This window comes from Pezoporus flaviventris, unplaced genomic scaffold (genome assembly GCF_033815535.1).
Source record: "Pezoporus flaviventris isolate CSIRO_AGI_PZ_B2104156 unplaced genomic scaffold, CSIRO_AGI_Pfla_v1 ptg000185l, whole genome shotgun sequence".
NCBI lineage: Eukaryota > Metazoa > Chordata > Aves > Psittaciformes > Psittacidae > Pezoporus > Pezoporus flaviventris.
The window spans coordinates 46,039-57,995 of record NW_026892733.1 but is presented as its reverse complement, the minus strand read 5'-3'; the positions used below and the strand labels follow the sequence as shown (position 1 = coordinate 57,995).

Here is an 11,957-nt window from a genome sequence, read left to right as displayed (position 1 = left end):
TCCTCATAGGAGAGGTGCTTCATCCCTCTGATCATTTTTGTGGCCCTCCTCTGGACCCTCTCCAACAGGTCTATATCTTTCTTGTACTAAGGACTCCAGAGCTGGACGCAGTACTCCAGGTGGGGTCTTATCAGAGCAGATGGGCAGAATCATCTCCCTTGACCTGGTGGCCACGCTTCTTTGGATGCAGCCCAAGACATGATTTGCCTTCTGGGCTGCAAGAGCACATTGCTAGCTCATGTCCAATCTTTCATCCACCAGTACCCCCAAGTCCTTCTCTTCTGGGGTACTCTGAAGCCCTTCATTTCCTGGCCTGTATTGGTAACAGGGGTTGCCCTGACCTAGGTGCAGGACCCTGCACTTGGACCCTTTGAACCTCATGAGGTTTGCATAGGCCCACCTCTCGCACCTGTCCAAGTCCCCCTGGATAGCTTCCTGTCCCTTGGGCATGTCAACTGCATCACTCAGCTTGTTGTCATCTGCAAATTTGCTGATGGCACACTCAATCCCACTGTCTATGTAGTTGATGAAGATATTAGATATTATCTTCTAGAGCCCTGCAGGAGGTCCCATGTAATTTACAGCCATGAAAGCAATACACACTGCCTGGTTGCATGTTTAGAGCTGAAGCCAGCTATCTTGTGCCTGTTGAGTAAACTCTACAGAGTTTGGATCACTGAATGCTGACAAAAGCAGAGGAGCTATGGAGACACCCTAACATCTTTAAACATTTTTGTTTGTTTCAGATTGTTTTAAACAAGTATGGTAGCAGAGCTCAAGATATTTGTTTTTCCTCTCTGTTGTGGTTTAAACCTAGACGGTAGCTAAGTAGCACACAGCCGCTCACTCCCCCCTCCTCCCCCCCCTCCCCCCCCCCCCAGTTCACCCTTCCCCGAGTGGGAAGGGGTTGAAAATTGAAAGAATGTAAAACCAGTGGGTTAATATAATGTGTTAGTGACAATAGATAATGGTCCATGGTGAAACACACAAAAATAGAAAAGTACTGTTTAGCACGGGTTGTGGGAACATAACCTTGAAAATAGAGGAGTTAGTTAACACTGCTGTTAGCAAAAGGGAGTCTTATACCGGTAAACACCTGTTCACACTCTGGCCACATGTGCGCTGATGTTGCAACTGGTAATTTTCCACTCCAACCCGAGGGGGTATATAAGGATATGTGCAGGGACGGATGGGTGAGAAGGTCAGATGCGCATCTTGATTCGGGGGATGCCCTGAAGAAGCACTGCCTACCACCCCTCTGATGGGGCAACATGTTCCATCTCCTTCTCCTGCTTGGTGGTATCCCATTCAGCCAGGAGTCGGTATGTATGTAACCTGCTTCACATTAATGTATATATATATATTTGCTTTGCGTTAATAGCTCAATAAATAGACTAGAGCATTTAATTATTTATATTGTGTTTGGTGTCTAGTCTTAGTATATGGGAATCCTACTAACCTGGAACAGATAAGAACAGTTTAATAACTGAAATAATAAAGTACAATATACTACTACTACTGATAATGATACTTGTAATAATACTAGTAATAAAAATAGAAATAATAATAATGATAATAATGGAAATAACAAGTGGAATATTAAACTAAATATAAATCTAATATAAAACTAAAAGGGGAAAGGGAAAAAAAACAATAAATGTAAGTGATGCACAATACAATTGCTCACCACCCCTCGACCGATAACCAGCCTGATCCTGATCAGCAATCGGTCCCTTCTGGCTAACTCCCTCCAGTGTATATACGGAGCATGATGGGCTGTGGTATGAAATTCTTGTGAGAATAATGCTGATAACATACTGATGTTTTAGTTGTTGTTGCTCAGTAGTGCTTACACGATCAAGGATTTTAAAGTCTCATGCTCTGCCAAGGAGGAGGGGCGCAAGAAGCTGCGAGGGAGCAGAGACCGGACACCTCACCCAAACTAGCCAAAGGGATATTTCATACCACAGCACATCATGCCTGATATATAAACCGGAGGGAGATAGCTGGGAGGGGCCAATTGCTGCTCGGGTATGGGCTAGGTATCTGTCCTGGGTTCAGCTGTAACAGTTATTTTTCTCCTTCTTAGTAGGTGGTGCAGTGCTTTGTTTTTGAATTTCAGCCGGCTTTAGTCTGAGAATAATGCTGATAACACACCAATATTTTAGTTGTTGATAAGTAATGCTTACCCCAATCAAGGACTTTTCAGTCTCTCATGCTCTGCCAGTGAGGAGGGGCACAGGAAGCCAGGAGGAAGCAGAGACAGGACAACGGACCCAAACTAGCCAAAGGGGTATTCCATACCACAGCACATCACCCCCAGTATATAAACTGGGGGCAGTTACCCGGAAGGGCTAGATCACTGCTGGGGTCGGGCTGTGTATCGGTCGGCAGGTGGTGAGCATCACTTGTGTTTATTGCTGGGTTTCTTTTTCCCTTCCCTTTTTAGTTTTATGTTATCTCCCCTTGTTATTTCCCTTATTATTTTTATTATTGGTGGTAGGAGTAGTGGTTTTGTGTTATACCTTACTTACTGGACTGTTCTTATCTCAGACCATGGGACTGACATTCTTTGGATTATCCTCCCCATCCTTCCAGGAGTGGGGGGTGGAAGAAGGGGGGGAGTGAGTGAGTGAGTGGCTGTGTGGTTCTGAGTTACCACCTGCGCTTAAACTATGACAGTATCAGTCAGTAGGTGGTGAGCAATTGTATTGTGTACTGTGTATTGTGCATCACTTCTTTTTTTTCCCTTGGGTTTCATTCCTCTCTCTCTCTGTCCCCTCTCATTACTACGGTAATATAATAACAGCAACAATTCATTTTATTTCAATTATTAAACTGCTTTTATGTCAACCCAGAAATTTTATCTTTTTTTTTTTTGATTGTCCTCCACCTCTAACAGGGAAGACGGGGGAGAGATCGAGTGGCTGTGTGGTACCTAGTTGCCAGCTGGGGTTAAACCATAACAGTGCAACACTGCTGGACTACAGTTAGAGGTTTTTTCATTGTCTTTGCAAATCATACTTGCAGAGCATGGATTTGGACTTAATTTTGTTAGGTATTGTACAGACAAGAAAAAAGACAGGAACTGTCCCAGGTGGCCTACAAATAAATATACATCAAAACTTTGTGTCATGTCCCAGATTTGATGACTGAAGGGAAACATAGAAGGGAAATATAACCCCCATTTTCAAGAAGGGGAAAATGGATGACCCGGGGAATTACAGACCAGTCAGTCTCACCTCTGGACCTGGCAAAATCTTGGAGCAGATTCTCCTGGAAGGCATGCTAAGGCACATGAAAATCAACAAGGTGTTTGGTGACAGCCAGCATGGCTTCACTAAGGGGAAATCCTGCCTGACCAATTTGGTGTCCCTCAGGGATCGGTGTTGGGACCGATCTTGTTTAACATCTTTGTCGCTGTCACGGACAGTGGGATTGAGTGCGCCCTCAGCAAGTTTGCCGATGACACCAAGCTCTGTGGTTCGGTTGATACGCTGGAGGGAAGGAATGCCATCCAGAGGGACCTTGACGCTCTTGTGAGGTGGGCTGACACCAACCTTATGAAGTTTAACCATGCCAAGTGCAAGGTCCTACACCTGGGTCAGAGCAATCCCAGGCACAGCTACAGGATGGGCAGAGAAGAGATTCAGAGCAGCCCTGCGGAGAAAGACTTGGGGGTGTTGGTTGATGAGAAAATTAACATGAGGCAGCAGTGTGTGCTCGCAGCCCAGAAAACCAACCGTATCTTGGGCTGCATCTAAAGGAGCGTGTCCAGCAGGTTGAGGGAGGTGAGGTGCTCTTGTGAGACCTCACCTGGAGTTTTGTGTACAGTTCTGGTGTCCTCAACAAAGAAAGGACATGGAACTGTTGGAACACGTCCAGAGAAGGACCACGAGGATGATCAGGGGAATGGAGCACCTCCCGTATAAAGACAGGATGAGAAAGTTGGGGCTGTTCAGCCTGGAGAAGAGAAGGCTGCGTGGAGACCTCATAGCAGCCTTCCAGTATCTGAAGGGGGCCTACAGGGATGCAGGGGATTGTCTCTTCATTAGGGACTGTAGTCATGGGATAATGGATTAACGGGTTAAAACTTAAACAGGGGAAGTTTAGGTTGGATATAAGGAGGAAATTCTTTCCTGTTAGGGTGGTGAGGCACTGGAGTAGGTTGCCCAGGGAGGTTGTGAATGCTCCATCCCTGGCAGTGTTCAAGACCAGGTTGGACGAGGCCTTGGGTGATATGGTTTAGTGTGAGGTGTCCCTGCCCACGGCAGGGGGGTTGGAACTAGATGATCTTATGGTCCTTTCCAACCCTAACTATTCTATGGTTCGATGATGCTATCTTGCTTTTTCCTCCAAAGTATGTTATATTAAGTTTCGTGAAGCATCAAGTGTTGGTGTGGCCCAGCATCTAGCTAACACAGTTTTTATTGACAGAGCTTTGATAGTTGTGCCCTGTGCAGAAGGTTGGTATTTTGGACATTGTTCTGTAATGTTGGTCTTCGTCCTGTCTGCTAATTGTTTTAAGCTTCCTATGTAAGGACGTGGTGCTCTGTTATTTTATTGCTTTTTTTTAAAAAAAAAAGTCTTGAAACAAAATTGAAAATTGAATGGAGAAACCCACTTATATAAATGTAATTGATATTCAGTATTAGAAAAAAATAGTTGACCTTAATTAGGATAATTAAATTTTCCATAGTTATTACGTATTCTGGGGGAAAAGAAGGTAAAATAGTTCCCTTCAGTATGGTAAGCTTATTCCCACACAAAGTTCTCACTAAAGTCAATGGATCACTGAAGAACTGAAAAAGATTAGGCAATTTCCTGGCACTGAGAACAGTGCAGTTTGGATCTTGATGTATTGCCCTTGGTGTGTTTGTTTGGTTGTTGTTTTTTTTTTAAATTTATTATTATTATTATTTGTGTGTGAATTTTTTGTTTGTTTTATGGGGTTTGTTTATTTGGTTTTGGGGTTTGTTTTTTGTGTGTTGTTTCTTTTGGGGGTGGTGGTGTTGTGGTTGGTTGTTTGTGGTTTTGGTTTGTTTGGGGGGGGGTGTCCTACCTTTTTTTTTTTTAGAGGTATTCTGGGGTATTCCTAACAAACTCTCACAAGTCTCCAAAATTTCGTAGGCTCCGAAATGACCTACAATATACTGTCTATTCTTGTAGCCTTGTTAATATGGGCATATAAACAAGTCTTTGTGAAGCCTAGATTTTTAGTTGCTTTTATGCTTTATTTTGTGGGCTTTTTGGTTTTATTTTTAGAACTTGTTCTTAAAGCACAGAGAGGATATTCCTGTATCTACTTGAACCTTTTTTGAGGCTTCAGGTAGGCAAAATGTATCAGACCAGAGTCCTTATTATTGAAAAATTGCCCTTAAATAGTTGACTACAAATTCTTCAGGATCTTAGTATTACATTTCATTAAAAAGACCATAATACTGCCAGAAAGGGAAGATTGCCACCTAATGAATGAATAGCACTTCCTGATGTTTTTCTTGTGATGGTATCACCACCTGACGTATGATATGACAGCAGACAGATAAAGCTACAGTTTTCCTATGTCTCTTGATGGTAGTCAATGCGCTGAAGGAGAATAAAAATCAGAGTTCTAAGAAATCTTGCTTCAACCCTGTTTGTAGCTGACTTAGTAGGCATTTCTGAGAAAATGTATTGTAGGAAAATTGTCACTGTTCCAGATCATTCTGGACCCCACAGAGATTTAGGCAATAATTAGCTCAACGAGTGATTGGTTTGTGAAGTAAAAAAAAAAATATTTTGTTTTTTTACTTCAGAGTGCTATTTCCATGTAACTATTAACCAGAATCACTAATTTTAATTTGTATAGATGTGAATTGTTATAGGTTTAACTTTGTGAGAAATTTATTATGTGTTATAAGCATGGATTTTGAGACCACACTGCACCGTTTTTTATTCACTATGTTTCATTGTTAACAGAATCAGTGGAGTGTATCACAGTCTTTAAAAGTAGCAATGGTTATATTCTACTGGAAGGTTAAATGATATCCATGGCAAACAGTGCCAGAAGTAAAACATTTCATGTGTTGAATTGAATGTAGGGGGGGCAAAATGGAACTTTGAAAACTTGGTTTTAAAAAACAGAATAAAATCTGAAATTTGGAGTGTATTTAAGAAGTGTTAAATCAAGGGAGTATGAGGAGGGAACTGCTACACAATGAAAACAATGTTGGTTTTGTGACATTTAATAAGCATTTAACAAAAATATAATTTAAAATTTCAACAGCTAGTTGTCAAAATACAACTGACTTCTGTGTGTATCAGTAGGCTTTTCTTTAAATCTTATACATTGAGGACACAAAGGTTGAAAAGTAAAGATGCTGCACCAATAATATTAAATTTCATGTCCACATTATCTAGTAGATGGATTTTGACTATTAATTTGGTTTTGTATGTTTTCTCTGTGTGATATGTGTGCATTATTAGATGACTAGACTGGCCAAGGCAGACCTGTTACACTTGCCTGAGTTAGGCATTGTTTGTCATGCCACTAAACCTGCTGCCAAGTGAAACCTTCATGTGGGAAATGAGATCGAAGTCTGGCCTGCTGAAGATGGACGCCCTGTCTCCGTTTTAATTTTATTTTGCTTTCTTTCCTTTGGTTGTTTTTTTTTTTTTTCTTCTTCCTGTTAAATCTCTTTCCTTTGTACTTGTGAACTGGTAATTCAGTTCTGAAAAAAATATATTTTGTAAAGGGTTCAGAGTGTTTCTATGTTTCATTTTGATGTTGACCTGAAGCTGCTTGTGGGTGGTATACACAGAATTTAGAATATGATCACCTAAGTTCTATGCTGTGAATTATGGATAAATTTGGTTTGGAATGAATTTAAGCATCTAAATTCAATAGATGAGCACATTGTCAGACTGGAATAGTGAAAAATATATGAGTTTTAAGATGCATTCTTTTATATGTTATGCTTTATGAGCTTACCTCAGAAAAGGACAGTTGAAACTTTCTGGAGAAATTAACTTTACAAAGCAAAATCATTCTTTGCAGAGTACCTTTATTTTAGGTTGCATGGTCTGTTTAAAAGAAGGCTTTTGATTTGTATCTAATACGAAGAGTTTAAAATAATTATTTCTGAAATTGAAATTTCATTAATATTGAATGTCATGAAATATTTGTTTGCTTCAGATGAGGTCAGTGGCAGTAAGAGTTCATCCTCTTGTTTTTGTAATTTTTGGAAAAAAACTGTTTAACGCTCATCAGTACAAATGCAGCCTCAGGTTTTGGTTGGAATGTGTTATGTGAGGCACATTGTCTTTTAACACAGTTATTTGTAGGAAGATTGAGAAAGTCTCTGTGCATGTATGTATGTGTCTTGTGGTTTTACATGCTCCAGTGGTGATTATTTCAAGAAGAGCTTAAAAAAAAAAGTGTCATTTCACAATCTTGGAAGCCCCACAGTTCATGCTGGAGTGTTTGAGAAGGATCTCGTCCCTAAATGATATTCTTTCTTGTGAAACAGAAGCCCTGAAACAAGTGCTGAACTGAACCAGGTGGTGTGTCTAGTCCTCAGGCATTGCTCTTCCCAGACAGTGGTATTGGAACCAATTGGTTTCCCTCTGGTAATGCAGCAGTCTGTGGACTGCAGCTGGGAAGAGCTTTACTTTATGCCCTCTGTTGGATTTAGCTGTGCCAGTTGAAGTAATTACCGGGAATTGTAATCTCTTTAATCTCTGCTGCTAAATCCAATAAGAATCAGGAATTAGATCATATAGAAAATATTTTTATGTGTTCCATTGATTTTTAATTTTTATTTTTTTTTTTCTAAAGTAGGAAAATATTTAATCATGTTTTGAGTAGTTGTGAACAGCAGTTATTTTTAAAAGAAACATACGTGTTTACGGCTAAAGCAGTTTTGGGGGAACAGGAGGATTAACCATGTAGTTTCAGTACATAGAGTAGGGAAAGTTTCTTCTGAGCACATGGTGGGGGGGAGAGGAATACCTGCTTAATAAAGATGCTTCTGTTTGGCATTTAGCAAAATAGATTCTGGTATGGACTAGGTTGATTAGGGCTCTTAAACACTTAGATTAAAAAGTAATGATCATAACTGATATTTAGAACAACTGTACATTTCAGAAGAAGCGTAATATCTAGGCAGTGCAGAGCTAATCTACCTTTGCTTCCAGATTGCTTTGCAAAGCAAAGTATAAATAAATCCTAGAATCTCTAATTTACTAAATACTCATAAGCTTCTAAAATATTTCAAAGAATGTGGTATGGATGTGGCATATTTATTTCCCTTATTAGAAAATAAATATTTTTACATAGTTTCCATTCAGCTTTTAAATATCATGAGTTTAAAAGCCAAGGCAGTTATTCTTAAACGAAAGAGTCTGAATTTGTTATGTCATTACCAATAGGTTTTTTTGTGTCTTTGGGCTTGTATTCCTTTTATAAATAAATTCATGGAGATAGCACTCTAAAACTTAAAGGCTGTAACTCATGAGGTTATTTGGTTTCAGATATTGTTTTTTCAAAACTGTCTATAAAGAACAGGGAAGTAAATTTGCAAGATATTTCAGGTTTTCTTTTGTGCTTTTGTGGTGTGTTCTCTCCCCCCCCCCCCCCCCGGTTATTTTCTATGGAATTGTTAAAAAGTTTGAACTGATATTAAAAGCTAGAGGGGGATCTTTTCAAAAGACATTATCTCTGAAAATACAGGCAAATATTCAGGGTTCTCTCTGTAGAGATAAACCCTCATTCTTGAATAAAGTAAATAAGCAGAAATTTCTGGCATGGAACTAACCAACTAATTTTTGTATTTAAAATAAATTATTACATTGTTGAGGGACCAAAGTATTATGGAAATAATGCTGCTAACTTCATAATTTAGACACGCTATTCATTTTTTAACTGCTATATTAGTTAACTGACAGTGTTCAGTTGATTTCTTAAGTAACATTTGAGCAAATGAATAATAAAATACATACAGTTATTTCAATAAGATAACCCATACACTTAAGGCTTAGAATTTTATCTGGTTAAGTGTATACTGTATTGTCTGTAAGTGTATGCTTAAGTTTCTTTCAAAAGACATTATCTCTGAGCCATGTCTGTTGATCCTGTAGAAACCTGTATGAGTATCCAGTTAATGGCAAGATGCTGGCTGTTCAGGATAAGGTCTGGTTCATCAGTCATTTGAAAACACTTGATTTTCAGAAGAACTGATCAAAATGGTATGACTAGTTTGCACACACAGTTGCTGGAACTGTATATTTGGAATCCTGTTAGTTGGCTGCATAGTAGGCAGGATTGTGGGGCAAATTACCTGATTCTCATGAGCAGTCAGTCAAATCAGGTACACCTCTCATTGCACATCTGACTTCAAAATGAGACCTGTAAAGAGTGCTGAATATTGTGATGATAACTCAGATTCATGCATGTTTTTATAAAAGCCCTGGAAGACATCATTGCATAGTTAATTCTTAAATGCTAATAATTTTCCTATTTTTCCCCTTTAGATAGCAAAATCAAGTGTTTTGTTACGTGTTAAGGAGCAAGGTGCCTCAAAACTTAAATAAAATAAATCTAAATAGAAGGCATGAGGAAAGAAAGAGAGTACTGTTGTTTTCTATTCCACCTATGCTACATATTAATTAATTTTTATTTTGATTTGCTTTGTCCTTTGGTCATATCCAACTGCAATCTAGTCCTTGCTGCAGATCTGTAGAACAGGTTTGCAACATTTGATTCCCATGGGGTTTATTGGGACACCTATAGCTAAAATTGCAGAGTGTTTTAAAATGTATCATGTTTTGCTTTTTGACAACAATATTTATATATTAAATTTTAAATCCTGAAGTTGGGGGTTTTACAGTTTGAACCAAAGCAGTAAAAGCCACTGGCACAGTATTTGTATATACCTTGACTTTTAAAACGGTGTTTAAATAAAAGCATTTACTTTATTAAAGTGCATGGGGCAATACCAAAGGGCTCAGTTGGATGCCATATATATAGCTACCACCAGTAATTTTGAATAGATTATAGGTATCTAGTATAATTAGAACTTCCTTTCTGTAGTTTTTCAGTTCAGTGTTTAATGTCTGTACCAGTTTAAATCCCTTTGCATTTCAAATGTAATTCATACATTTAATTGTATTTGTAATTAACTATTGCATCTTTTTATTTTTGAAGATTTTTAGGGTGGGTTCATTTAGCAGAAATCTGTGTTTAGTTAAGATTAGGTAGTACTTAAACTTTTAGCATGATGGAGAACGTAATATGGTTGAAATGGTAGGAAGTAAATATTTTAGGAAAATAGCTTGCTTAGCTGTTCAGTTATGATTTTCTTAAATCTCAGTATATTTGAAGCTAATTTATCAAAGTTTCACAGTGATCTCCAATATAAACCAATACAAATCAGAATTTTTCTGCCATCCCCACCTGTACTCCCAACTTCACTTGTATGTCTTGTGTGGAGTCACAGGAGTTTTGGGTGTGTGGGGTGCGTGGGTGTGTGTGAAGGTGGTGTGGTTTTTATTTTTGTGGTTTGGGGTTATTTGTTTTTTTTTGTTTTGTTTGGTTTTTTATTTTATTTTTATTTTACTTTTCAATTTTTTTTATTTTTATGTTTTATTTTATTTTTTATTTCATTTTATTTTTATTTTGTTTTTTATTTTTATTTAATTTTATATCAAAAGTAGGTAACATCAGAGGGGGGGGAAATGCACACTAATTTCAGTTAGCCGATACTTTGTTTTCCCACCCCTTAGTTTTTTGGTTTGGGTTTTTTTGGTTGTGTTTTTTTTTTTCTTTTTTTTTTGTTGTTTTTTGTTTGTTTGTTTGTTTTTTAATCTGATTTGATTATTTGCCACTCAAATCTGGGGATTAAATTTAAAAAAAATGTTCTTCTTTTCTGTATCTGATGTTCTGTGTGCTATTAGTGATGCAGCCAACATGATCGGTTGTCATGTGTAAAACAACTTTCGATCACCGTGAAAACACCGCCCTGGGAAAACGTCCATGCTTGATATCGTTTGGTTCATGAACATTAAGTTTCCAGTACAGGTGACCCATAGCTCAAAGTGTTAAATAATTGTATACATTATTCAGTTTTTAAAATAATAAGCCGTTAATGAGACTGCTAGTCTTTGAAGTTTTGCTCACTTTTGTTTTTCCTAGTAGAGGCAGGGTAAAAGGAAATACTTAAGTTCATATTTGTTTCTTTGTAAGGGTCTGGTAGATAGATTCATTCTTATCTATTATGCCTTTTAAATGCAAGGGTAATTGTAAAATCATAGAAAGAGTAACATCTGTGTTGTGTTCCAATTCTGCATAACGCTTTCATTTGCTTATTCAGGTAAAATCCCAGATGAAGCCAAAGCCCTTTCTCTGTTGGCCCCTGCTCCTGCTATGACAAGCCTGATGCCTGGTGCAGGGTTGCTTCCTATACCTACACCAACCCCTTTGACTACAGTAAGTAAAAGTCAGTCCCTGTTTGATTTCTGAGTTTCCTCTAAAAAAAACCTGCACAAAATTCGGCATCCTTTCTGAAGCTTGTGCTCCAACAGCTGTTTTAGTCTACAACTTATATAATGAAACAGTAGGGCCCAAGACATCAGTTAGAGGGTTAGGCTGATTCTCTTAATGGTTCATAGCTGTCATTGTAGAAGAGACATTGCATGACTTTGAAAATCATTTTTAGCTCACAAGAATGTTGGCTTTTTTTGTCTTAAAATAGGAGATACTGCCCTCATTGATGTGTAAAGCAATAGTTTGCATATTTCGAAAACAAAAGAAGTGCTTACTCATGGTTCTGCTGCATAATTGTTGCTAATGAAACATGGGCATAGAATCTTTTAGGTTGGAAAAGACCATAGAGTCCAACTGTTAACACTGCCAAGTCCACCACTAAACCTTGTCCCTAAGTGCCACATCTATACAGCTTTTACATACCTCCAGGGATGGT

The 11,957-nt window shown here is 38.3% G+C and overlaps 1 protein-coding gene across 4 annotated transcripts in view; it reads left to right on the top strand.

The window, feature by feature from the left end:
• The first annotated feature begins 4,403 nt into the window (after positions 1-4,403).
• The window catches only part of LOC133262055 (splicing regulatory glutamine/lysine-rich protein 1-like), a 45,047-nt gene continuing 37,493 nt past the window's right edge, over positions 4,404-11,957 (top strand). For 2 of the 4 annotated variants that reach the window (XM_061440942.1, XM_061440941.1), the window contains exons 1-2: positions 10,949-11,056; positions 11,349-11,464. In XM_061440942.1, the coding sequence (XP_061296926.1) occupies positions 11,402-11,464 (63 nt within the window). In that variant the 5' untranslated portion in view covers positions 10,949-11,056; positions 11,349-11,401. Of the gene's footprint in view, positions 4,467-10,948; positions 11,057-11,348; positions 11,475-11,957 lie in introns of those variants that run through there. The other 2 variants (XM_061440944.1, XM_061440943.1) reach the window with 2 other exon arrangements.